Consider the following 24,153-nt stretch of genomic DNA (forward strand, 5'->3'; position numbering starts at 1 on the left):
GATCCATCTACTGTCAAGGAAACAAAACAGGGTGCCAAATAACATAAGCCCTTAGAGAGATAATCAGAGGCAGCAGTTCTTATGCAGTGATGAATCTAAATTTGTAATTTCTAGTTCAAAGTGTCATCAGTATACACACAGGAGTTCAGGAGAGAGATACAACAGTGAATGTCTACAGATGTCTGTAAAACATAGTGGAAGCTCTGTTGTTAACTGGGGCTGAATTTATGCCAGTAATGTGTAGGGATGGGTATCGTTTAGGTTTTATCCGATACCAGTACCAAACCGATACTTTTGAAACGGTGCCGGTGCTTACACGGTGCTCAAACCGGTGCTTAAAGAATGGAGAACACAAAATTGGTCCAAAAACCTCTCATGTTCAGCTGTTTTTTTTGTAAAAAGATCAGAATCAGAATCAGAATCAGAATACTTTATTAATCCCTGGGGGAAATTATTTTTTGTTACAGTGCTCCATTTTAAACCAACAAAAGATATCAATGTTAGCCTTTTCTGCAGCTATAGAGCATATATGGTATCACTCTTGGATGGAAGCAGTGCTTAAACAATGGAAAAAAACACAAACTTTGTCCTAAACCTCTCATGTTTAACTGTTTTCCACTTTTTCTTTGGTCATTTTAGCTTTTTTGGCCAGGGTGAAGGGAGTATCTGCCATCAAACAAGAAGACAGCCGTATGTAACTATGATGATGTTTGCTAGTTCACCTTACATGTATTAATGTAATAACGCGGTTAACCTACTCAACGTAAATTACACACGAACAACATTAAGCTACTCACGCAGAGAAGAACGGCTGCTGCTGTCATCATCATCCGTCATCATTTCTGCTACACTGGCAGGGCTACAGGCCAGGACTCTACTCTTCGGGTTTTTGGGGGATGTTGCTAAGTCCAGGTCCGATAATAGACAACCCACCCGCAGTAGATGTGCGTAAACACATAATGGAACACTATCAGTCATGGATTGCCTCCCGTCAGACCATGGACCTCAAGATTATTGAACCAGTCTTGAGAGAGAACAGAATAAAACGCCTCCAGCATCCAAAGCAGAGCTTTGAATGTGTCTTTCAAGAAACCCAGAGAACTATTTCTGAAGACTTATCTAAGAAATAAAAAGAAAGCCCACCTAAGAGAATTCAGGGTGTGTCGAACAATGATGGTGTTCATACCAAATATTGACTTTCAAGCTCATTAGTTCTTCAAACCCTGTCTTTCTTTATATACAGTATTCTCATGTATGTTTGAACATATTTCAATAATTCACTACACCTATTTTCCATTTTTCTAGCAAAATATAAAGAATTTAGCTATGGCTCAAGGCTTAAGCACAGTCCTTTAGAAACAACTTTGTACAGCTTTGAAACATAACTTTTCCCTGTTTCTTCATTAGACGTTGTTACTCTTAATGTGAATGTCAGTGGTAATAGTTTATAGCGTAATAAGACTAATACTGTAGTCTTTTAGTCTGCAGTTTTGTTATATTTATAGACCAGAGTCTGCATAAATTCCCTATAGATTCCCTCTGACCACAGTGACTGATTTAATGTTCTCAGTAATCTGATTCATAAATGGCTACACTATGCCTCAACTTGCAAGATACCCTGTAGTTTGAAATACCAGTCATGCTGGACTCCACAGCCATTTGCTACTAATCAAAAAACACTGAGTTAGCCTTCACATTAAATAAGGATGTACTCCACAAAACTATTACTGCTCATTTTAGATAACTAAACAGGAAGATGCTACTCAACTACATATCCTCCATCAACTGTTCCTAACATCAGGTGGAAAACTGCTTTTATCATTTTTAGACAGAACCAATCCAAATCACATTTTCATTTCAGACAAGGTTGTAATTCTTAAATAATTAGTCAGATGACAGGCTTTCATAGCATACATCACTTTTATTGGCAGCCTTCTTGGGACTGTTGTTTTGCCAGACATTTATACAAGTGATAGAGGTGTTCACGGCCTACTCAGCTATGGTTATTGCCAAGCATTTAAAGGGTTAGCTGTAAACCCTACAGCATGCTCACCCACACAATCGCCACTATGCCTCTCTGAAAACCTACATTTAAAGAAGGGAAAAAAGCCCTCTCTTTTTCCATCTATCTGTCATGCTTTTCTGCTATCCTTTCTTCCTCCTCCTGAATCACAGCTGTAAGTTGGGGAGCTCTTTCATGCTGCTGAAGGGCATGATTGATTTTTAGCCACAAGTTTGAGTCTGCTGCCCTGAGCCTTAAACATCTAAACAATAGAAACACACTGACCTTTCACTTGTCTCTGCTAAACAGGCAGGCATCACTTGGCTGTCTAACAGACGCCATGTCTCATTCACCACACAAATCCCAAATATCACATAAAGGTCCATGCTGAGAGCTGGGAAAGACAGCAGTATGATAACTATTATAGGCTCACACTAACTTTCCAAATAAGACTCAATAACAATATAGAGCAATTATGTGTAGAAACGTTGTTTGCATTTGATAGATGAAGTTTTCAGTCGGCCATGTGCAGCTCGATGATAAGTCAAGTCAAGTGGCTTTATTGTCATTTCAACCGTGTGAAGTGGTACAGTACACAGTGAAGCAAGACAATGTTCCTCCAAGACCATCGTGCTACATATAACATATAACAGTCAATCAACACAGGACTACATAAAGTGCAAGTGTGCAAAAATTGCAAAAAACAAAGTGCAACACCAGACAGAACAGAACAATACAGACACAACAGTGCAATAGAAAAGTGCAACAATGACAGTGAGTTGTGCAAAAAGTAACTTGATGTATGAAGGTATGCATGTGTGTCTGTGTATGAGATTGTGTAGATAAGTGCTTGAGGCAGTGATGTGTATGAAGGTGTGTGTGAGTGTGTGTGTGTCAGTCCAGTCACTGAGTGTTCAGGAGTCTGACGGCTTGGGGGAAGAAACTGTTTTGCAGTTTGGCAGAACATGAACTATAATAGTCTCTTAGTTTATGCCACGACTCACATATCAAATATGAACAGAATTCATATTTAATATCATATCTGACTTTAGTTTTGAGCTCCCCCATGCATCCCAATATTTTAGGACATGCTAATTCAGTATAAAGAAATAAGAACTCACATTGTTCTTCTTTATATCATCATTGCTATATAAAGTATTTCTGAAAAAGACATCTGTGTCCTTCTTGCTTGAGTGAATTTGGGCTCACAAGATTCCCATAATGCTTCCAACCAATACGAACTCCTACAGTTTTTTAGGCAAGTAAATCCCAGCTGGCTGTCTCCTTTTCAATACCACATCAGGTCATGGTGTCCAGTGTTAAAGCAAAAATCTCTTGACAATTTTTATCTTCTCATGTGCCGACTTCAGACATGTGACTGGACCCTCACACACAACATTAAAAAGGGGTCTTTATAGTTTGTGCTGACCAGCCCAACAGAGTTTGTATGCTGGCTTTTCTCTATTCTGCTAGGTAGAGTAGTACTAATCTCTTTCTGTGAGTAAAGCCTCCAGGTGTTGATGTAGTAGAGTGGCTAATTTGAGTGTAAAACATGCAGAAGGGCAGCAGTGCCCTCATGGCACCTTGTGGTATCACATTGCAAGCCTCAAAAAGCTGGCCTTAGTTTGGACAACACAGTCATCCGCCAGCATCCAAACATTGCTTGCTCCTCTTGTATGCGAAATAACCCGGTGGATGATATGTGAAGTGATGTCCTGTGGGCTGACATGGCTAACCTGGCAAACAGCGTCTGGCTGCACAGTAAATGTTAATTTGCCAGCTTTGCCAGTGTTTTTTATATTTCCCTCAAGAAGATGTTTTTTTTTTTATTAAAGCCGCTTTTCTTTCTTGTGGAACGAAGAAAAATAGGCTGCTGTGAATACAAATGAAATTCTTCGTCTGGTGGATAAGTCCCTAGTAGTACAGTACAGGGAGGAGCATGATCAGAAAAAGCTGTAAACATTGTTCTCTCGTTTTATAGAACAGGATGCTATAATTTGAAAACACATAGTTAAGCATCACTTCATGCCAGGAGTGTCAAATTTCTAAGAAGTTTATTAGTAGTTTGTTAGATTCTCTTTTTTCCAAGAACCTATTGGTAACTGTGAGTCACGCGTTCATAAACATTGCTTGTTAATATCTGCCTGCATTACATTTGGTATACAGCTGAGAGAGACTTTGCTGGCGTGGGTAATGAATTTTTCAATTGTACACAAATTTAGGAATATGGGGAAGCCTTGATCGTTTCAAGAAAAACATGTGTCTTTTTGAACTGCTCTACATTAATGATAATATTGTATTTGAAAGCTTGCAAGTATGTCACATTGCCTGTGCAGTGCTGGCAACCTGGAGGGAGATATTTGCACTCGAGCCATAAATTGAAAAGTGCCAAATTACACTTTTAGATGAACATGTAATGTAACAATATTGCCTCAAAAATGGTGAAATAGCTTGAACTATAGTGATTGCTAAATAAGATGTATAATTAAAACAAAAACATAATATGTTGCCACAGTATATAAGTTGAACAATACTTGGCAAAAGGTTATTGCTCTTCAGCTGTTAAGAGTTTAAACTAGAGTGCTGTACATTAACAGAGGCACTTTATTTTATTCAGATGCAATTTGCAGAAGGACGTGACCCAGACATTTTCTCACATTAGAACTGTGTTGGCCTCGTCTTTCTCAAAAAAATGAAGAAAGTGTTTTCTTGTCAAAACTGATTGTTATTGTAAAATGAATTGTTAATAACACAGATTGCAGCAACATCATTAGATGGTTACAATCTACTTTTACCATCATAATATAAAGATGGCATGATTGTACATTTAAAGTGGCAATCAGTATGTTCTTTGTTCTTCTGTTTGCTTACTTGTAAAGTAGCCTATACAACTCCAAAGGCAGCCATTTCCAGCAGACAGCTCACACAATAAGGTTTTTTTTTCTTTCTGGAATCTACACTTCACCCTCTAAGCAGTCAGAACTTGCTTTATGTTACTTTAAATGAGTGTTTTATTTCATTAGCTCAATCAATTCACATTTATGAAAGGGTCGCCACAATAAATAGTGCAAGAGGAAGAAAGGAATGATTAGGAGCATGAGATACAGCAGTGATCTTACAGCAGGTGCTAAAAATGATCAGGCTGTTGCATTTCACCACTCTAGTCTTGATGTAAATGTGCACTTTCATTTTCATAAGCATAGCTGTAATATCGGCTGTCTTTACCACCTGCTATTTTTTAAACTTCTAAAGGTTTTTAGCTATAAGGTATTTCCATTTGTCTCTAATGCTATCTGGTTATAGTAATATCTATTATCTGCCTTCAGATTCGAGCTACCACAGTATGTCTGAATCATTGCACAGTGTTGTTTCTCGGTTGAAATAATGCCCTTGACTCTCTGGTTAATCTAATAATATATTGGGGGGGGGGGGTTCTAGCTCTATATTGCTTGAAAATAGGCTCTCGCTTACACATGTAAGTTTCCGCACTCCTACTTTGCTCAAAGCAAACACATGCATCGTATTTTGTGATTTCCATTTTCTGTATATGTAACAGCAGAAGGCAGTAAAGCAGTTGAAATGTCAATTTTATATTTTTGTTGAGTGTAGAGGGCTCTTAAGGAGTAGATGTATTCTGTATCTATTTGATTTGTTAATGCTACTTAATGTGTACTTTCAACAGACAGAATTACAGCTCCAACCTTTATGCTGTGCTTTTATTGTGGGCTTTTTGGATGTTTTTTTCTTCACATTGGTTGTATTATATTGTGTATTCTAGGAAGTGAATTGAGTCTTGCCAAAAAAGATAACTTTGAAATATCTAGGCTATCATGGCACTAGTTTTCAAAACCTTTCGAATATCTTGAGTGGTCCAGGGACCCTATAATACCTTTATCTCTGTTTCTCACTTGCCTATTCCCACTTTGTTTCTCCACCCCTCTTTGGTCTTGCCAAACATAGCGTGTAATCTTTAAAGTCTGACCTTCAGTCAATAGCACACAAGACTATAAACTCTCAGTGCAGTGATATTACATTATATGAAAGAGTTGTTAGCTTTTTATGTTGACATGCTTAAAAAAAAGAGGAATACTTTTGGCCTTGAATACATTATATATGTTGATACATTCATTTTTATTAAATTGATTCTTATCATCACCTTCCATAAAAACAACAAAACGTGAATATTTTAGAAAAGTGTCAAAAACTTGTTTAAAACTTAAAATCATATGGTTATTTGTTAGGCAAATGAACTGAATACAGGCTTTTATACTCAAATTTGAGCCGACAGACTGGACTTCTGAGAAGTCAGAAATTAATCAAGCAAAATATTCATAAACATTAAAAAAGCAAAATGGTTATAGGGCAGCTATGGGATGAACCTGGATGGTGTTCTGAAAATTTGAAGGACTCTTCATTTTTAAAATAAATTGGCTAACTACACTGCTGTACAGTTCCCAATATCTAGAACAAGGCTCTCATAAATAAATGCAACACTATAGAAGTCCTCCACATTTTTTTTCTTTTTTTTTAATGTTGCCAACTAATTAATTTTAATATCCTGTGATAAGATTCACCCGAGCAGGCTACTCACTGTGTAAATCATGCTGTGACTGAGCTGACTTTGCCTGGGCTGTCAAAATTCCTTAAAATTGCCGCCTTAATGGAGAGCATGAACATTGAGTGTTTTTCCTCTGTGCCAACTTGTGTTCAAGCAGGAGCTGAAATGCATTCCCTATATATAATTTAGTGCAAGTCAGATGAGTCAATGTTTGTCATTCGTAGAATTTGCTTCCAGGCAGGAACAAACAAGTTCACACCAGGGTGACACAAGAGCTAACTAACAAACTCTCGAGCACAAATCCACCTCAACAGTCATTGAGTTAGACTGATTTATAATTGTTGAACCAAAACTGAAGCGTACTGCCAACATCAACATTCAGGTAGGAAATGTATTGCAACAGTTTCCTGAGTATGTACAGTATTTATGGACATTTGCACACTGTTTATGCAATTTGCTTGTGAACACTTTACAGTTAAATGACTCACGTCTAGGATTTGATGTTGATCCAGACCTTCCGTGGCACTAAATCTGCATATCCACCAAAGGAGCACGGACCGTAGCAGAGACTCAGCAAGGTCACCATCCCTCACCTCTTGTTCTGGCTGTGATGCAGTGCATGAAAGAAAAGGGAAGGCGAGGTAGAAGGATAGTAGACACTGTAACAGAGGCCCCTGTGGTGCTCGACAAGGCTTATACGCCTCTGCCTTGTCTCGTAAGCATCACTTTTCCATTGGCCCTGGGGCAGAGTGCTCGCTGACACCTGTGTGCTGCCCACGCTTCTCAGCAGCATGTCATTCACCCTCCCTAATGTTGACACCAGGATTCTCTGCTGCCTGTAGATGTGTCAGCATCTTCCTCCTCTCTTTATTTTTCTTTCTCTCGTTTACTTTCTCTCGCTCTCCCGCTCTCTCTCTCTCTTGATGGCATCTTTGCTCATCTGAATACGAAAGAAATGAAAAGTGAATTTGGCCCTGCTCACTATATGATATTGCATTATGCATAATTGACTCTTTGAAACTATCAGTAGGAATGGGAATCGAGAACCAGTTCATGTAGAAAACCAGTTGCTAGTAGTCCACTTCCTAAACTGATTTCAGTTCCAGTGTTTGTGGAGGAAAATAGCAACACAGTCTACTGCATGGATATTGACTTTTATTTTTTATTTTTTTGCGTAAAAGGAAACGTAAGTGGCAAAGTGGAAAACTGCATCAAGGACAGAAACTACCGCAACATGCTACTAACACAACTTTGGTTCGCAAGCATCTGCCAAGCTAACGCTAAGCTAGCCAAGAACCCAGAGTGAATGCCAACCTCAGCAGCCAGACCCTCGACTTCAACACATAACAATCAATCAGCAGCCAGGCTGCAACTTCCCTTTCTACCTGTTCACAATTGCTTTTTTGTGCTGGTTTTTATCTGTTTTGTGCGGGCATCTTTGTATTCTACGAAGACAAAGATCTTAGATATGTGTATCCTCATTAGGAATCGTGTGTGGTGTTGTAGTCTCAGATTTCTATTGTTAAATGGTGATTATGAGAGCGTGTGTTTCAACTGTTTTACAGAGTTATTTTACAGAGTAATGTGAAAGTAATGTAACGAGTAGTAGGCTATAACGAATTACTTTTTGCCGGGAGTAATTAAGTAATGTACCACATTACTTTTAAGTGTTGTGTGTAATATGTGTAATAGTGACCTTTTTTTGAGTAACGACTCCAACACTGATCACAACCAAGAGGGGAAATACCTCAACAAACATGCATAAACGTTTGATCCACAGCATACAATATATTTGCATGAATGTAATTTCTTTATTGCTGCATGCTTTCAAAACAGAGCCAATGAAGAATCAAATTGATAAGTGATATCGACAATGGAATTGGAATCTCTAATTCTTATCATGCCTAGCTATCACTATGTATTGTTTCTACAAACCCTTCTGTCATTCTTCCTGTCTACATGTGGATGTACCTTTATACTAATCTGCACACTTCAGATGCCTTCACACCCTCTTTGTCATTTCGCAGCAGCTCACAACCCTCAGGCAGACCCACTATGTAGGGAAGTGATAACATGTCAGCTGTACCTCTTCCTGGCAATCACACCATGCAGCTTGTTGCAAGCTGTGCACAGTCTTTCATACCCCACTCAGACTTAAAGACCAACTGAGAAAAACCTTTGAATAGGTCAGCGCACGTTATCCTCTCCTGCTCCATTCCAAAGTTTTACCAAAGCCACGATCGCCAAAGCTGAAACATTTCTCTTACAAATAACCTTCGTTTTTTTCACTACAGAAAAATAGATATGACTTCAGAGTTGTGAAGAATGACTTTGGGAGTCCAGTATGCTAAAGAAATCATCTTAAATAAGTGAGGTAAAATTTAACTAGAAGGGTAAGGATTTTTCATTTTTGTTTTTCTTTCTTCCTGTTGTGGGTTTATGAATATTATTCATGTATTTTAACTCTTGGGAATAAAATGTTCCCATTAAAGGTTCCAGTGGAAAAATTTGGGATACAGCATGTTTCTAATAATATGTCACCAAGAACGACAACGTAAAGGAGGTTTTTACAATTCACCAAATTTGAGGATCTGCTCAAATTTGGTGAATCTGGCATGGAATTACAACAGAGGGGTTTTAAATATCAAAGGGAAAAGGTCATCACATGAGGTCCATTGCTTTTGGGTAGATAATGTTTTCCATGGTCTGGTGTGATTGTGTTGCTTGCCTAGATTGGAGGACCTGCTGCCTATAAAGCTCACCTGAGGTGGTTCACGCTTACCACCACCTCAGCTTATCTCGGTCTTCACGCCGAGGCCCAAATGTGTTATTTTTTGGATGCGGTTGCTGCAGTAGGAAGAGCAAAAAATCCAGCTTAAGGCCTCAAGAATGATACACATGAGGCTGACACAAGTTGTCTTTTACAGACGGGACACATTTTTAGCAGGATGTATGTATGAACAGCAAAGACAATATGAGTTCTTGGGTATCAGTTTCATATACTGACAACATAAAGACTTATGCATATATATATTTAGCATTTAATTTGATTTTTGTGATCTGTAGACCAAACACCATTAACTCCATTTAAACTTATTTACTTACTTACTTAACAATATATAAACAATAAAGAGTGTGCAGATACAATTTCAACCTTGGGGTACTGTCTTATCACTTTCAGTTTATTTAATTTATTTATTAGCCTAGAAACACCAATTAATCCTCATTTAGATCTTGAATCACTAGAAAATTAGTAGGGGGTACATTTACAATTACAATACCAATAAGTAATATGTCTTTGGACTGTGGGAGGAAGCCAGAATAGTTGAAGAAAACCAATGCAAATGCAGCAGAAGATGCAAGCAAACAGATGATGGATTCAAACCATACTTGTGCTTGATTGATGCATAGGTCTGTGCTGATTGGCTTAACTAACAAAAATATAAATCCTCTGAAAATGGAAAATGATGGTCATGTACAAAGGACTGGACTGTTAAGAAAAGTTTCTTTCATAAAAGCCAGGATATCTATTTTTCAACACCATGTTTAAAAAACAAAAAACAAAAGCAAAAGAAAAAGTCTGGCTGCTTAGAAGCAAAATGTAAAGAGAAGGTGGGTGGCGCAAGACTTTTTTACAGTTTTGTATTTAAAGAATATATATTTCAATTTCTGTGGTATTAATCTGCGTTCTATATTAATATGTACAGTATATAATACAAGACAGTGGATTGTAAGTGTACTAGCAGTGAAGTGAAGGTTACTTTAAAATTGAGGATAGCCATTGTGTTGGATCCTGGATTCCGATGAATGGCACAGTTATGAGACTGACATTTTGGGCTGTTTTGCACATCACTGTTCTCACATTGTGCTCACGCTGCCTCTGTGTTTTTGTCAACCAGTTGTTCCCGAGCCAGGTAATCCACTTACGCGAAGACCACATTAATAAATTGGTTCCCATCACTGTGAAGCATGGCGTGGATTCCTGCTCCCGGGTGCCACAGAGACAGAGCAATTATTCAGCGACAGCACAATAGCATACCCGAAGGGAAACCGAACAGAAGTCTTTTAGTATCATCCAAACAACACGTTATTGATGTGTCAGTAACGTGGCTGTATTTTTGATGAAAGTGTTATTAATGCAGGCAGTCATTCCAGTGCAGGCCACAATAATATCTCCGAGGATGAATAGCGTGTCATTCTTTGTAAAAGAGAACAGCTCCTATTTTACAGATTTATTTTTAATCTAAAATGTCCTTGAGGATTGGTTGTCTTCAGAAACTCATACTATAGCCAATAGTATGAATAGACAATTTTAAAATAACAACTTTTTGTCCTTCAACACTGTATTATTTGAACCTTTGTTTTTCTTCTAAAACTTGCTCTATGAACTGTTACACCTGCAAACTGTCCAAGATGATTCTGCATGCTGTTTTACTTCATTGAGCAGTAAGGCCAGTGTAATTTATCGTCTGAAAACCTGCACATCTTTTCAGACAATACACTCCTCTGTTTCTGTTTGAATATAGTTTTTCTTGCTCTTCTTCTTCATATTGATAAATGGATTCAATCTTTCTCATTTCACAACTGCCATCTAAAATGGGAGAGTTGCTTTATGAAATTACAATAACAGATTCTTAAATGTGCTGCATTTTGTTGTTGTTGTTTTGTTTTTTTTTCCCTCTATGTGAAAATGACAGAGGTGTCAGCAAAGAGTAAAGCAATAAAAGTGTTTAATTACATGTCATAAACATGGATAGTCGGCAGTCCGTGTTTTTCAGTCAGACTGAACATATTCTGTTTAATAGAATATGACAGTCAGAGATTATTGTGAGCATTACTCCCACAAACGCTGTCACTGATTTCCTACCGCTGCTGTGAGTAATAGTCTAACTTTGAATAAAAACTGCAACACATACACACCATACATGTAGAGATGAGAGTAAAAATGAGAAAACACACACAGTATCACAAGAGGGTGTTGCAGTGTGATGACATTATCGTCTTCAATCATCCCTCACCGTCACACTGCTACAACAGGGTTCCCTGCTATTTAAGGCAGCTGTAATTTCTGTGGAGAGTGGTGACAATCATATCTGCTGGATATGATTACACACTTGTGTGGCTGATAGTCATGCATAACTGTTAAAAGAGTAGCATATCGACCAAAAAAAAAAAAGAGCCTTATTACATGATAACCATTCAGTTTCTTTGTAGTTAAAGGTTAAAGGGCTTTGGTGAAGCTTGCTCAAGAAACAACATATCAAAGAATGTGAGGAATTAATGAATAAACGATCGAGCGTAAAAGAATCCACTCACAGATTTACCCTCCCACTACCTTAGCAGTGCAAAATAAATCTATGTTTAAAAATGCAAGGTTCTTAAATATATCTGACTTAAGTACCCCACATCAGGTACACTAGGTTTTTAAGATATTTGGCAGGTGGGTTGTTGGACGCATCATGGATGGAATAACTCTTGCAACAATGTTATGAAAGTCTGTAAAATGGACAAAATACACACCTTTTGTACCTTTTGTGTAGCTGCTTTTATATCCAGTTTTTATGCTTTTGGTGTGATACTGAATTTAGGTCTGCTATGTTTTGGCAGACTGTTTGGTTTATGATTGTGTTTGATGTCTCCTCAGGTTCCCTCCAGTTAGTGAGCTGGCTCCTATTGGCACTTCAGTAGGGATTATTCTTGCTGCTGCTATCAATCAAACCATCTTCTACTCCATTGTTGCAGGAAACGAACGAGGTATGGCCTGCAGATTATACAGTATACAATGCAGTCATTTTGACCCTAAGTGCTAAATTCCACTATAGGTGCAAAAAAACCCAGTTTATTTAACGTGAAAATGAGATTTAGATCTTAAAATGCTCAGTGAAAAACATCTAGATGTTTGTTTAGAAGTCTATGTAGAGTCAGAGAGGACAGTATTGATGTACTTGGAACTGTGCATCACTTTTCACACTTGTTGGCAAAGTCTGAAGAGGAGAGGTGTGAGGCTGACTCAGGTCAGTCAGCCAAAAATAGAAGACATATATAGAAGGAACCCTCAGTCAATAGTTGCTTGTCCACATGCACCTCAAGAGTTCTTGTTGTTAATTGTGTAAAAAAAAATAAGTCATATAGTTCTGGTCATATCACCATTTGGTTGCGAGAAATTAAAAACTATAGAACTCACCAGTGAATCTGTTTACTGTGTTATATGTGTGCAGTTTTTCCTCTTTTTCATAAACGCCACTTGTTTGTTTCCAGGTCATTTTCAGGTGAACAACAGGACAGGCGTCATCTCCACGGCAAAACCACTGGATTATGAAAACGTGACCAGCTATGTCCTCAGGGTCCAGGCCGACTCAATGGTGGTTGTCATGTCCAACCTCCGTGTGCCTTCTAAAAGTAAGAAATGTTAGCATGTAAGCCACTCACAGTGGAAGTTTTGTTGGATTGTTTATGTTTAAACTCAGGACAGAAATTATGGTATTCAAGGTCCATCCATCCATTTTCACACCTGCTTATCCAATTTAGGGACCAACTCATCCATTATCTTAGATATTACTGTAAATTCCTCACTTTGACCATTTATGGTTATATTATTAGAAAGTTTATAATCACTTGCTTTCATCCTTTATCTTTACATTGCTATGTAGAAGACTTGAGCCAACATCTCTCTTTTTATTTTGGTAGGAAAATGAAAGCAGTCTACTGAAACATGTGCAAAAAATAGATGGAAATGCAGTATATAAGGTAAAAATAGGGTTTGTACAGTTCTGACAAGTTTGAAAGTCAGTATTTGGTTTTCCTTTATTCTTCAAAACAACCTGAACTCTTAGGCAAGCTTTACTGAAATTCAAAGCTCTTCCTTGGAAATCTGATACCTTTTGTTCCTTTCTCTGTCAAGATGATTCCCTTTAATTAAGGGCGAGATCCAGCTTTTCTGTACTTATATTTCATAATTTTGACAAGATCCCCAACACCACTGGCTGAAATGCATTACCAAACCATGAAACAGCTTCCACCATATTTTACAGATGGCTGTGGATACTCACTGTTGTACCTTTCTCCTGAACTTCTCCGTACACATTGATGATGATTTGATCAAAAAATGGGAAATTTGGATTCATCACTTCATAAGACCTGTTGCCACTGATTTTTCAGACCAGTTTTGTGTAATTTAGCATACACCATTTCACTTCTTTAAGAATGGCTTCTGACAGCCACCCTTCTGCTGAGAACATTTCTGAAGACCACTTTTTCTTTTGTCCTCCATTTGTCTAATTTCCTCATATTTCCTCAAAACATGCTGCACACCACGCATAGATATGCCAAGTTTTCAGCTAATATCTATTTGCAAATCACCTTATTGTTGAAGAAATACCATTTTATGCCTATTAAACTGCTATTTTAAAACACTATTCAACAGTGTCAACAGATTTGATGTTCATCTTGTAGTTATGGTGATTTAATAAAAATGTTCAAAGTATGAGAAATAAAAGCTTCAGTGTCCGGTAATATCACAAATTGTTAAAAATGCTTTGTCAAAATTCCTCAAAAAGATCTAGCAATGGAAAAAATAGGCCATTTCTCTTAATTTAGACAAATCACCACATAACGAGGGTGGGTGAGAAAACATTAATCATGGCAAATTCTCACTTAATGGAATTTGTGCGTGTTCCCATTCTTAAGGCCTCGGTGTACTAGAAAAAAAATAAACTGCAGAATATGTTGGTTGGCAAGGGTGATTCTTGAAGCATGGCAAAAACCGATTGTCACAGTTTCTTCCTTTTCTATCCCAGTGTCTTTTCTCTCTGTCCAGGAATTCCGCGTACATGGTGAGTTTAGGTAGTCTCTCCTCTAAGGCATTCATGTTATTGTTCTTGACATAACTCATGAAAAGTGGACAGAAGTTGCTTGAGAGAAAAGTTAAAACTTTAAAAATACCTCCAGCGTACCATTGCTGTGTGAAGTGGGTATGATTGTTTGAGAAATATGCATAAATTGCTGGATGCTTCCACTGTCACAGTGGAGGTTTGAAATAACTCCGGAGACTTGAGACTGCTCTCTCTTTGATAGCCATGCCCTAGCTGGAATATCATTAGGCTCATTTATGGTTCTGTTTACTGACATTCATGTTTTGTATAATGATGGGTAGTGTTCTAACAATAAATAAGGTTTAGTAGATGGTTTGCTGCTCTTTTTTGTCATACTGTGTCTCTCACATACTAATGACCATAATTAAAAGTAATCAACACTTGTATACCCACAAAGAAGAGAGCTTCTCTAACAAGTACGCTGTAAGCAGGCACCCCGTTTTGAATGAGTGCACTCACTCGTCACACTTCTCTTGTTATAATGATCAGGCCCCCGTGAGGCACAGCATCTTCCTTCTCATTAATGTGTTTTTATCAATTAGTGGACCAGTGACCTTCTTAGGGTCCAGTACCTTACATATGTATGCAAATGTTCAGGATCCACACATGCATGCATACAATATAATAACCCAGACTAAGACAATATTTACTTGCATGTTTTCTAAATAATAATGCACTCAAACCTAGACGGGCTTAGAAGCACTCCTCTTCTCATAATAGGTTTGTTTTGTTCATGCATCTTTATGAGTGTCCAGAGTGTGAGTCGGAGAGACTATATTTATGTTTTTATGTGCTGATGGAGGATGGCCACTTTCTGCAAAGAGCGGGAGGAGAGAGACACTCTGCAGACCTCTTTCCCCGTTCCCTCGAGTCCTCCCGTGATGTCTCACACTACAGCTTTTGTCCCTATAATTTGATGTGCTGTGTTTTGTTTGTCCAATTCCCCTGGTGCATCCTTAGCGCCAATGCCACATGGCTTTACTTTTTTTTTTATCTCGCTAGAAGAAAAATGGTCCTTGACACTGCAATTTTTTTTTTACCTAAATTGCAGTCTTGATTTTTTTCCGCTCTTCATATTTATGCTGTACATTGCATTGGTGTAACTATGACAAATTAGGCAGATGAAATACTCTGTACATGTGTTTCTTTTTAAAGGGACAGAATGAATATTTCAGAAGCCTCACAAAAAGGCCACTTAACCAGCAAATTTAGTATTATGCGCAATTTTATGCTTCCTTGCCTCTCGCAGTGTTTCCTGTAACTCCAGGGACCCTCTTGCAGCTTGATTATTGGCTGCCCTTCAAATTATTATTCCCAATAATGTGCAAAATGCTTGCCTCTTAAGCTTCCACTGGCTTTTATTGATGGCATTTTTATGCACCAAGTTGTAGGAAGAATAAACCTCTCAACAAGGTAGACCCCATTTAAAAATAATGGTTTCGAAGTTAAGATTTCATCATCAATTTTTATTATTTAACAGAGCAATTTTCCACTCAGTGTGTGAGTGTTATTGCTTATTGGTTGGTAAGCAGAATGCAAAATGGCTCAGTTGTTTTCCTGATCTGCTTATGGGGGCAGTGAGAGAGAAGTCATCAACATCCTTCAGACTCAGTTTTTCCCCATGCTGAATATTTGCTGCAATCAAAACAAAATTAACCTCCTCATTACTGGCTCAAAGTTGTCGGCTTTGCCAAAATAGCTTCTCGCGCTGTTTTGTTGGAAGGGGCTGAGACGGTAATAAGGGAACATGTTTCTCTTTTCAGCATGCAATTCAAATCCACTTCAAAAGGTTATTGCAGTGCAGCTTGAAATTACTACTAAATAAAGAGGGCTTTTCCAAAGAAGAAGGGGAATATACCCGCAGAAAACTATTTTCAGTCAGGCGGGTGCATCAATTTTAAAGTAAAACAAAAGGGGTCAAAGATGCGTTCCTCAAATAAGGGAAAAACACACACCTGCTTGCCCACCTGACTTTATTTACAATCTGTGAGAGCTATCCAGAGGTGTCGATTACGGAGAAGGAACGAGAAAAAAACAACTTTGTTGACACTGTGTGATGGTTTCAGTGATAAATAACTTTCAAAATATTCTGGGAAATTATTTCAGGCCTTCTTTTGAAGTTGTAGACCGGCTGATGTCCATGAAAAAATTATTATGACATGCCAGTTTTGAAGACAAATTGGACAACTCCAGTTCCAATAATCAAATGAGCTATGTTTACTTTATTTCGATGACATAAATTTTCTAAGCTTGCATGTCCCGACTCTACTTTTGTAAGGCTGGTGCTAACCCAGGTCAGGGGAAGCATGAATAAAGTAGGTGCACTTAAGTATGCAAGCTGAGCCCTGCATAAACTAAGAAAGAAACTAAGAACTAACAAATAAAAGCTTAAACAGGATTTGAAATCCTTCTGGTGTCATTTATTGCAGCTAACACAGCCAAGGTGTTCATTGAGGTTCTGGATGAGAACGACCACCCTCCTGTCTTCTCCAGGAAGCTCTACATAGGCGGTGTGGCAGAAGACACTAAGATCTTCAGCTCAGTGCTCAAGATAGTGGTAAGAAAACGATTAACTGGGTTTTTTTTTTTTGTTGTCGTTGTTGTTTTTGCTGCTTATGTATAAAAAGTAAAGACTCTTGATTTTTTTTTTTTTGTTACACTTACCCTTCAGCCATGGTGTGACAGTTTTTGCTCTGTGCAACACAGTTTGGTCTCCTCCCCTGTTGCTTGTAACATCTCTTTGTCAGTTTCACTCCCCCCACTGCTTGCCTTTCCACAGACAGCTGGGATCAGAGTAAGCTGAGCAGTGCAATCTCAGTGTGTTCTCAGATGCATGGCTGGACATCCCGCTGAATGTCAGCCTGTTGTACCAAGAAGATTTCACTTTTTCATTGTGTACAATACTCTTTACACTCTGCATTATGGGTATGATTGTGCATTTAGGATCGTGTTTGTCCACAGAGTTTTTAAAGAGCTACTTCATGCATTACCTGCAAAAATGTATCAACATTAGGAGTACTAGTAGTAATAGTTATAGTAGTAGTAATATTATATCTGTGATCTCATAAAAAAGGCATAAATGCCCTTAAATGACTTATGTCCTTTAAGACATAATCTATTTTTCAGTAGCCTGTATAATCCTGAATGTTATACAGTCTGTGCACTTGTACTTGTGGGTAGAAGCAGAAAAGCTATGCACATCTAAAGACTTTTTTTTGCAGGTGCTGGACCAAAAGTGAGAAATCTTCATAGCGAGAAAAAGACAAGGTCTGCACTCTGCTGTGCTCCCAGGGTTTTATATTGATAATTGCCTTGCAGGAAGAGCTTTTTCGGGCTCTCCTTCTGATGTAAAAAAGGTACCAAACTAAAGCCCATAGAAGACTGAGGGAGTGAAAAGAAAAGGAAATCTTGCAAAATACACTATAATAGTTAGATGTAGGTAGGTAGTAGTAAAGTACAAACTGAGACCTCAGGCAGGGATGGGAATTATTGCAGCTTTCAAATTTCAAAAACTGTGGATTTCCATAAAACACATGATCAGTACAGCTTTGTCTCCATCTTTTCTGCCTCTTGATTAACTTGTAATTGACACGCACATGCAAGTTTGTGAACTCTTTAGAATTCTCGACAATATGTAACATAAACATAAACATGACCTAAAACATTAGCACATCAATACACAAGCCCTTTAATAATATACTTGGAGAACTGAGTTGAAACAAACCTAAAAATAAATATTAGACGTGGTTAATTATATCTTGTAAAAGGTCATCTAATATTCTATATCTGCTACTGTCAAAATCCCCTTGGATGCTAGTAACTGTAGCTATGTTTCTGGTAGTTACTCCTCCAACCTGACATGGAGTTTTAACCCATTCCACCACATGGCCTAACATATTCTTTATTTTCCAGTGACAGTGAAGTCGTCCCAGCCAGTTTGCAGCCAAACAGGGCCACCCTGTTTCATAGCATGAAATACTGGAATGCAGCATTTTCTTTTCTCCAAACACAACGCGTGTCATTTAAACCAAAAACTTCTATTTTGGTTTCATGCCTACACAAAACATTATTCTAACAGCCTTTTGGCTTTCTCCATATGATGTACAAACTGCAGACCGACAGGGAGCATTGTTTTTGCATTGTAGCCCTGCCATGCACACCTTTGTTGTTTAGGGTTCTCCTGATGGTGGGCTGACAAACATGAAAATTAGCCAATGTAAGAAAGACCCTGAGACCTTTTCCAACCTTGTGAACATTAGCAATTCTTTTTCGAGGTCCTCATGAATATCATCCATCTTATTATTCACTGGCTCAGATGTGTGGGTTTGTTGCCTAAATAAAAGCAAGGGGGTGCCCACTGATACCTGGTTCTCATTCCATTGACTGAACACATGGTTCTGACTTCATCTTGAAAATAACTGGCAGTCTGAGAGGCTCACATACATTTTTCCTTAATATTGGATATTTCTCTTTATTGAAAAATGGCTTAGTGTTATATTTTAGTCCCATTTCTTAATTGGATTATCTTCATCTACTACTAAAACGAGAAAGGAATGGAAAAAGAAATATAGTGTAAATGTTTCTCAAACTTTCTTGGACCACAACAGATTCCCCCAGAGGCCCATGATTCTTTGGAATATAGCTGGTGTGAAACATTATTTCAGGAAGTTCATTGCCGCTTGCTCTCCCTCGGGATAATATTTAAAAGTAATAACAAATTTATGACACTACTGACCTTCTGCTGATAGACTCTTTCCAGAAACAGTAACATAATATAATACTAAAAAAAGAGTTACACCAACTAACTGGCAGACATTTTTATGTAAGTAGATGAATTTTCCAATGTCAGACATGTTTGCTTTATTTGTGCAGTGTAATTTTAGGAGTATGTAAATGTTACAGAGTAGATAGTAGTGGTGGTAGTAATAGTATTTACTATTTAGGACTCAGAGGTTGCCAAAAAAAGTGACACTCAATCCCTCCTAGACTGAAAGCAAATGAGGGGAAAAAAGAAAGAAATGCCTCAAGCTCTCAAGGCTACTTTATAAGTCCATATTTGGTAATATGACAGGTTTTTAATATTGACCTAGCTTTTAGGGTCCATATATTTTCCCTTTGCTGTCTCATGGCAGCTTGGAAACAAACATCTCTAAGTGACAGTTTTTCCCCGGTGTCCATAAAACCTTTAGCATGCATAAATGATGCTCAGATAAAGTATATTCGGCCAAATTTTGTCCAGCGAGGATATCTCACTCTGTTGATTTATGCAGTCCTTCCATTGGGACCTTGCACCCCCCTTAGCTCCAACCCTCTCCTGTGCGAACCGCTGCAGAAAAAAAAGAGATTGCTCCTATTTATCAGTGTCACTTTCCCAAGACAAGTACTGTGAAAATTGATGCCTGCCTGTAAGCTCAGTCGCCAATCAGAACATATGCCTCAGAGGTTGATGGGTGAATTCTGTTGTTGCTTCTCGATAAAATGCTTTGACAAGATTCATATATTAAAATCTCTATGCATTGGATGATTGTGAGAATCATCTATTATCTTTTTGGTTTGGTTTTGATTTTAGAACCGTTACCCCTAAATCACTCAAACAGGAAACAGTCATTACTAAAATGTAATGCACTTCAGAATTTTGACTTAAGGATCAATATGATGTATCAAAACTGATGTTAGGTATTGCTCATAGTGATGAATTACTACCTGCCTCTGCAGCTCCCCTCTGCTTTATGGAGCTTTATAGTGCGTTCCAGGTCACTGTTTCACTGTCTGGCTACAGATTTAGTGGTTTGATTCAATCTAACTACTCTCGCAGGATCATTTTGACCAAAGCAGGCAGCTGTTGAGCAAAAAACATCACTATACAGCACCAAATGGCAGACGGAGTGTTAGCCACAAGCTGGTAAACATAGTGTAACCTATTGCTTAGCAGCTGAAGAGCCAGATATTTCCATCAGTGAGCATTTTTTTGTTTTGTTTTGTTTTTTGTTTTGTTTTTTCAAAAAGAAAGTTGCGACTGGGATTGGCCAGAAGCGCTGCACCAAATCAACAGTAATTTTTTATCTGTAGCTGCTGGATGTGTGAATAAGCAAGCCTTTTCTAATAAGCTTTACATGTCAGCTTACAGGTAATAATGTGATGTAAAAGCTCATAAATGTAGTTGCAGGTGTTTTACAGAAATCATTCAAAAACTGTTAAGAATACTCAGATTTGGCAGCAACCCTCGCCATCTCTTTAGCCTTTTACAGTGGATAACAATGGGTAAAGCTGTGGCAGCTTGAAACAAACCACATGAGGGGGAGATAACTTACGAGCCTCCAGCTGCACCTCTTTTCTCTCTTGTCAGCTACTTTAGAGAACACCTGCTTGGAATAAAATTATAAACAAATCCCCCAGTAGATCAACATAAATGAAGAGCTCCACTCTTATACCATTTGTTTCCTTTTCTTTTTTTGGTGTGTTCACTGAATTATTAATAGACTCTACCAATAGCAGTAAAATGGCTATCTATGAATGCTGTCCAAACATATTTTAATAACTTACTGAACAAAGGGAATATAAAAAAAAAGATCTGTTTGTGTTTTGATTTGTCACAGAGCTGCAGAATAGCTGAGGAATAACAGTAAAACGAATGCACCTCAGCCTGCTTTTTAGGTTAAATCGACGCTTATAGAACTAAATTTTTGGAGGGTGTCCTATTCGCTCTGGTCTTGGTAGCATGCTGGTCATTGATTAAATGAACTACCTGCCTGTTTTGTTTGTAAATGTGAAAATTATAAATTTGCCCCACTTGGATCTGACCCAATCTGTACCTGAGAGAGTTGTGATTGATTCTGTGCGATTCACAGGTGACAAGTTTTCCCCTGGTTCCAGTGCTACACTTCTGATGTAGACGGCAAAAGATTTGAAAGAGAGAACAGATTTGAGAGTTATCACAGTTAATCGGAAACAGATTGCATGCAAGTGCCAACTTGATGCTTACATGCAAGCTGATAGCGGGGTGACTCTGTGTTATTGCCATCTGTCCTTGTTTTAAGTCTGTTTGAAGATGGCAACTTGACTGCAAGTGGTCTCAGACCTGCTTCCTGTCTTTGAAGACATAGATTGCAAGTTGATCTCACATGGTCACAATAATTTTCCCTAGTGTGACTCTAGCTTAAGCCACTTTCATACAGGTCTAGAGACCTAGATTGGCAGCCTCTCCCAACCTGCAATCCAACCAACAAGTAAACTTCAAATTTTCCTTCACTAGTTGGTTTCTGTCATGGAATGCACTTTTTTGTAGCGACTGGGGCTTTAGATGTATTCAGATACAATCACCATTTTTTTTTTTTTTTTTTGAAAGACTTGATTAGTATATTCTCTTTTTGATGACCTTAAACTTTTAACATTTCTGAGATTATTTGGTGTTTTGTATTACAGGCCACCGATAAGGACACTGGGAATTACAGTGCCATGGCATACCGCCTCATCATCCCACCCACCCCAGAGGGCCAGGACAGTTTTGTCATTGAGACCTACACTGGTATCGTCAAGTCGGCCATCATGTTTCGGAACATGCGCAGATCCTACTTCAAGTTCGAGGTTATTGCTACTGATGACTATGGAAAAGGTCTTAGCAACAGCGCTGAAGTGGTGGTAAGTATCCATATGATGCTTTCCATGTGATGCAGGGATGTAGAGATAAATATAGGATTCCCTGCTAATCTTTGACTTGCATGCCGCTGGCATGGCAGAGGCTTATTGGTTGTGGGTTTTTTTGGCTTCCACAGCATCATATTTATGCAGCGAAGGCATCAACTGTCCACAATTCATTTATACAGGAAAGCCTAGGTGAATGGCTGTGCCAAAAACTTCCCAGTGCATTGAGTAGTCACAAGGAAAAGCAGCACAGCCTTTAGCAAACTGTTGTGGAATTTCTTTGTTTTAGTTTTTCTTTTGGTTTTTTTCTTTTCAGAATTATTGTAATCTTAGATGTTGGTTTTGTGAGCTCAAATGTTTAACATTTTGAGAAAGACCCATGTAGGCTTTGGGCAGGATTTCAATAAAAAAAAAAAAACTACTTTTGTCTGTGTATCATATGTAGCATATTAAACTACAACAAGCAAAAAGACTGTAAAAATCAGGACGAATTGGCTTTGAGGTTAGACAAGCCACCTGCCACCATATCTCAGGCTTGTTAATTGAACACTTTAGAATTTATTTGTTGAATCTGTTTAAAAACCACAGTGTAAAAAGTTGCAGTTTGTTTTCCACAGTGGGTTATGTGCCAAACTGAAAATGCATAAGATTTGCAGGTTCATTAGAGGAAGTATGATCTCTATTTTTAGGAGCAAGACCCATAAGAGCTACACAGATTTTAAACTGAAGTCCTGGGACTATATCAAAGTACAATACTGGAGTATGCCTTGAGTGTGTACTTTGTTTCATATCATGGTCCAAATTAGACATTTAAGTAGGATTTCAACATAATAAGGTTTTCATTTATCTGCCTGTTCTGTTTCTCATCTCTTTTGCATCACTGTATGAATCTCGGCATTGTTAATTACTTCACTGCATTAGAGGGTCTTCATTAAGACTACTTAAAGAGGTTGTATCAGATTAATAAGCGAGTCACATCTGTCATGCAGTATTTGAAGAAAGGGAAATCTTTCTAAAGAAAAAAGCAGGAGCGCTGTGTTTTTCATGAGAACATTGATATTTTTTTGAAAGGTGAAGAAAGATGACTGAACCATGAAAAGATTTGTGGGGGATTTAGAGCACTGACAAGTAGTGCTAAGAGCATATTAAGGAAAGTTGAGGTCAAATGAGTTATCAGTATTACAAGCAAGGGATCAAGTCCCAAAAAACTCTTGATACAGTATCGGACAGAGCCTAATGCCAAACCACCAAGGGAGGCACACAAAAGGAAAAAAAATCATTGCGTGGGCCTCCATCATCTCCTGACATCAGCCCAATTGAGAACCCGTGAAGAATACATAAAAGAAATTCTTTTAAATATGTGTTGCTGTAGGAGGCTGTAATGTCATCCTCAAATAAAAAGATGCAGAAACATATTCAGTAAAAGAGTTTCTTTTGCGTTTTGTGATATTAAAAAAAAGTTTTATAGATACTTTTTTTCAGATGTGTTTTTTTTTCTGGTTTGATATCAGTGTGACCTGTTATTTGAGTTATTTGGAATATTATACTTCTGTGTTGTTAATGTCCATGTTAGTATATAAATGTGTACAACCTGAGACAGTTTCTAAAAAAAAAAGATCTTGCATTAAGAAACAACCTCAGAAATGATGTTAATACGTGAGAGCGCGTTTGATTTGTTTCGTGCAAAGCTTCTCTTTATAATACCTTGTGGTTTATGATCTTACATGATGATCCCTGCCTTTTGTTTTGTTTTGCTTTGTTTTTATTTCTGTTGAGTATTAAATGTTTTGGTTCCAGTCTATTGAATTATTCACAGGAGGTACAACACACCCCGATATGTGGCCTCTGCCACTAGCTGATGATCCAATTAAAGTCTTTCTTTTATCCATGAGTATTAGCTCTGCAAACATTATGCACTTCTCCCTGCGTGCGCGTTCATCTAAATATATGTCTGTGTCTTTTTCTGAGTGCATGTCTGTTTCCCACTCATTTACGCATGCACCCGCTGTGTTTGGGCTCAGCTTTGCCCCCAGTTCAATGCTTATCTTTCCTGACTGTGGCCAAGCTTATTTTTTACTGCA

The 24,153-nt window shown here is 38.1% G+C and overlaps 1 protein-coding gene across 2 annotated transcripts in view; it reads left to right on the forward strand.

Moving 5' to 3' along the window:
- LOC120714798 (protocadherin-15-like) overlaps window positions 1-24,153 on the forward strand; it is a 224,120-nt gene that overhangs the window by 175,963 nt on the left and 24,004 nt on the right. For both annotated transcript variants that reach the window (XM_040001273.1, XM_040001274.1), the window contains exons 25-28: window positions 12,205-12,314; window positions 12,819-12,959; window positions 16,861-16,988; window positions 21,854-22,069. In XM_040001273.1, coding sequence (XP_039857207.1) covers window positions 12,205-12,314; window positions 12,819-12,959; window positions 16,861-16,988; window positions 21,854-22,069 — 595 coding nt within the window. The remainder of the gene's footprint in view (window positions 1-12,204; window positions 12,315-12,818; window positions 12,960-16,860; window positions 16,989-21,853; window positions 22,070-24,153) is intronic.

Source organism: Simochromis diagramma, unplaced genomic scaffold (genome assembly GCF_900408965.1).
Source record: "Simochromis diagramma unplaced genomic scaffold, fSimDia1.1 OVJJ01000421.1, whole genome shotgun sequence".
Taxonomy (NCBI): Eukaryota; Metazoa; Chordata; class Actinopteri; order Cichliformes; family Cichlidae; genus Simochromis; species Simochromis diagramma.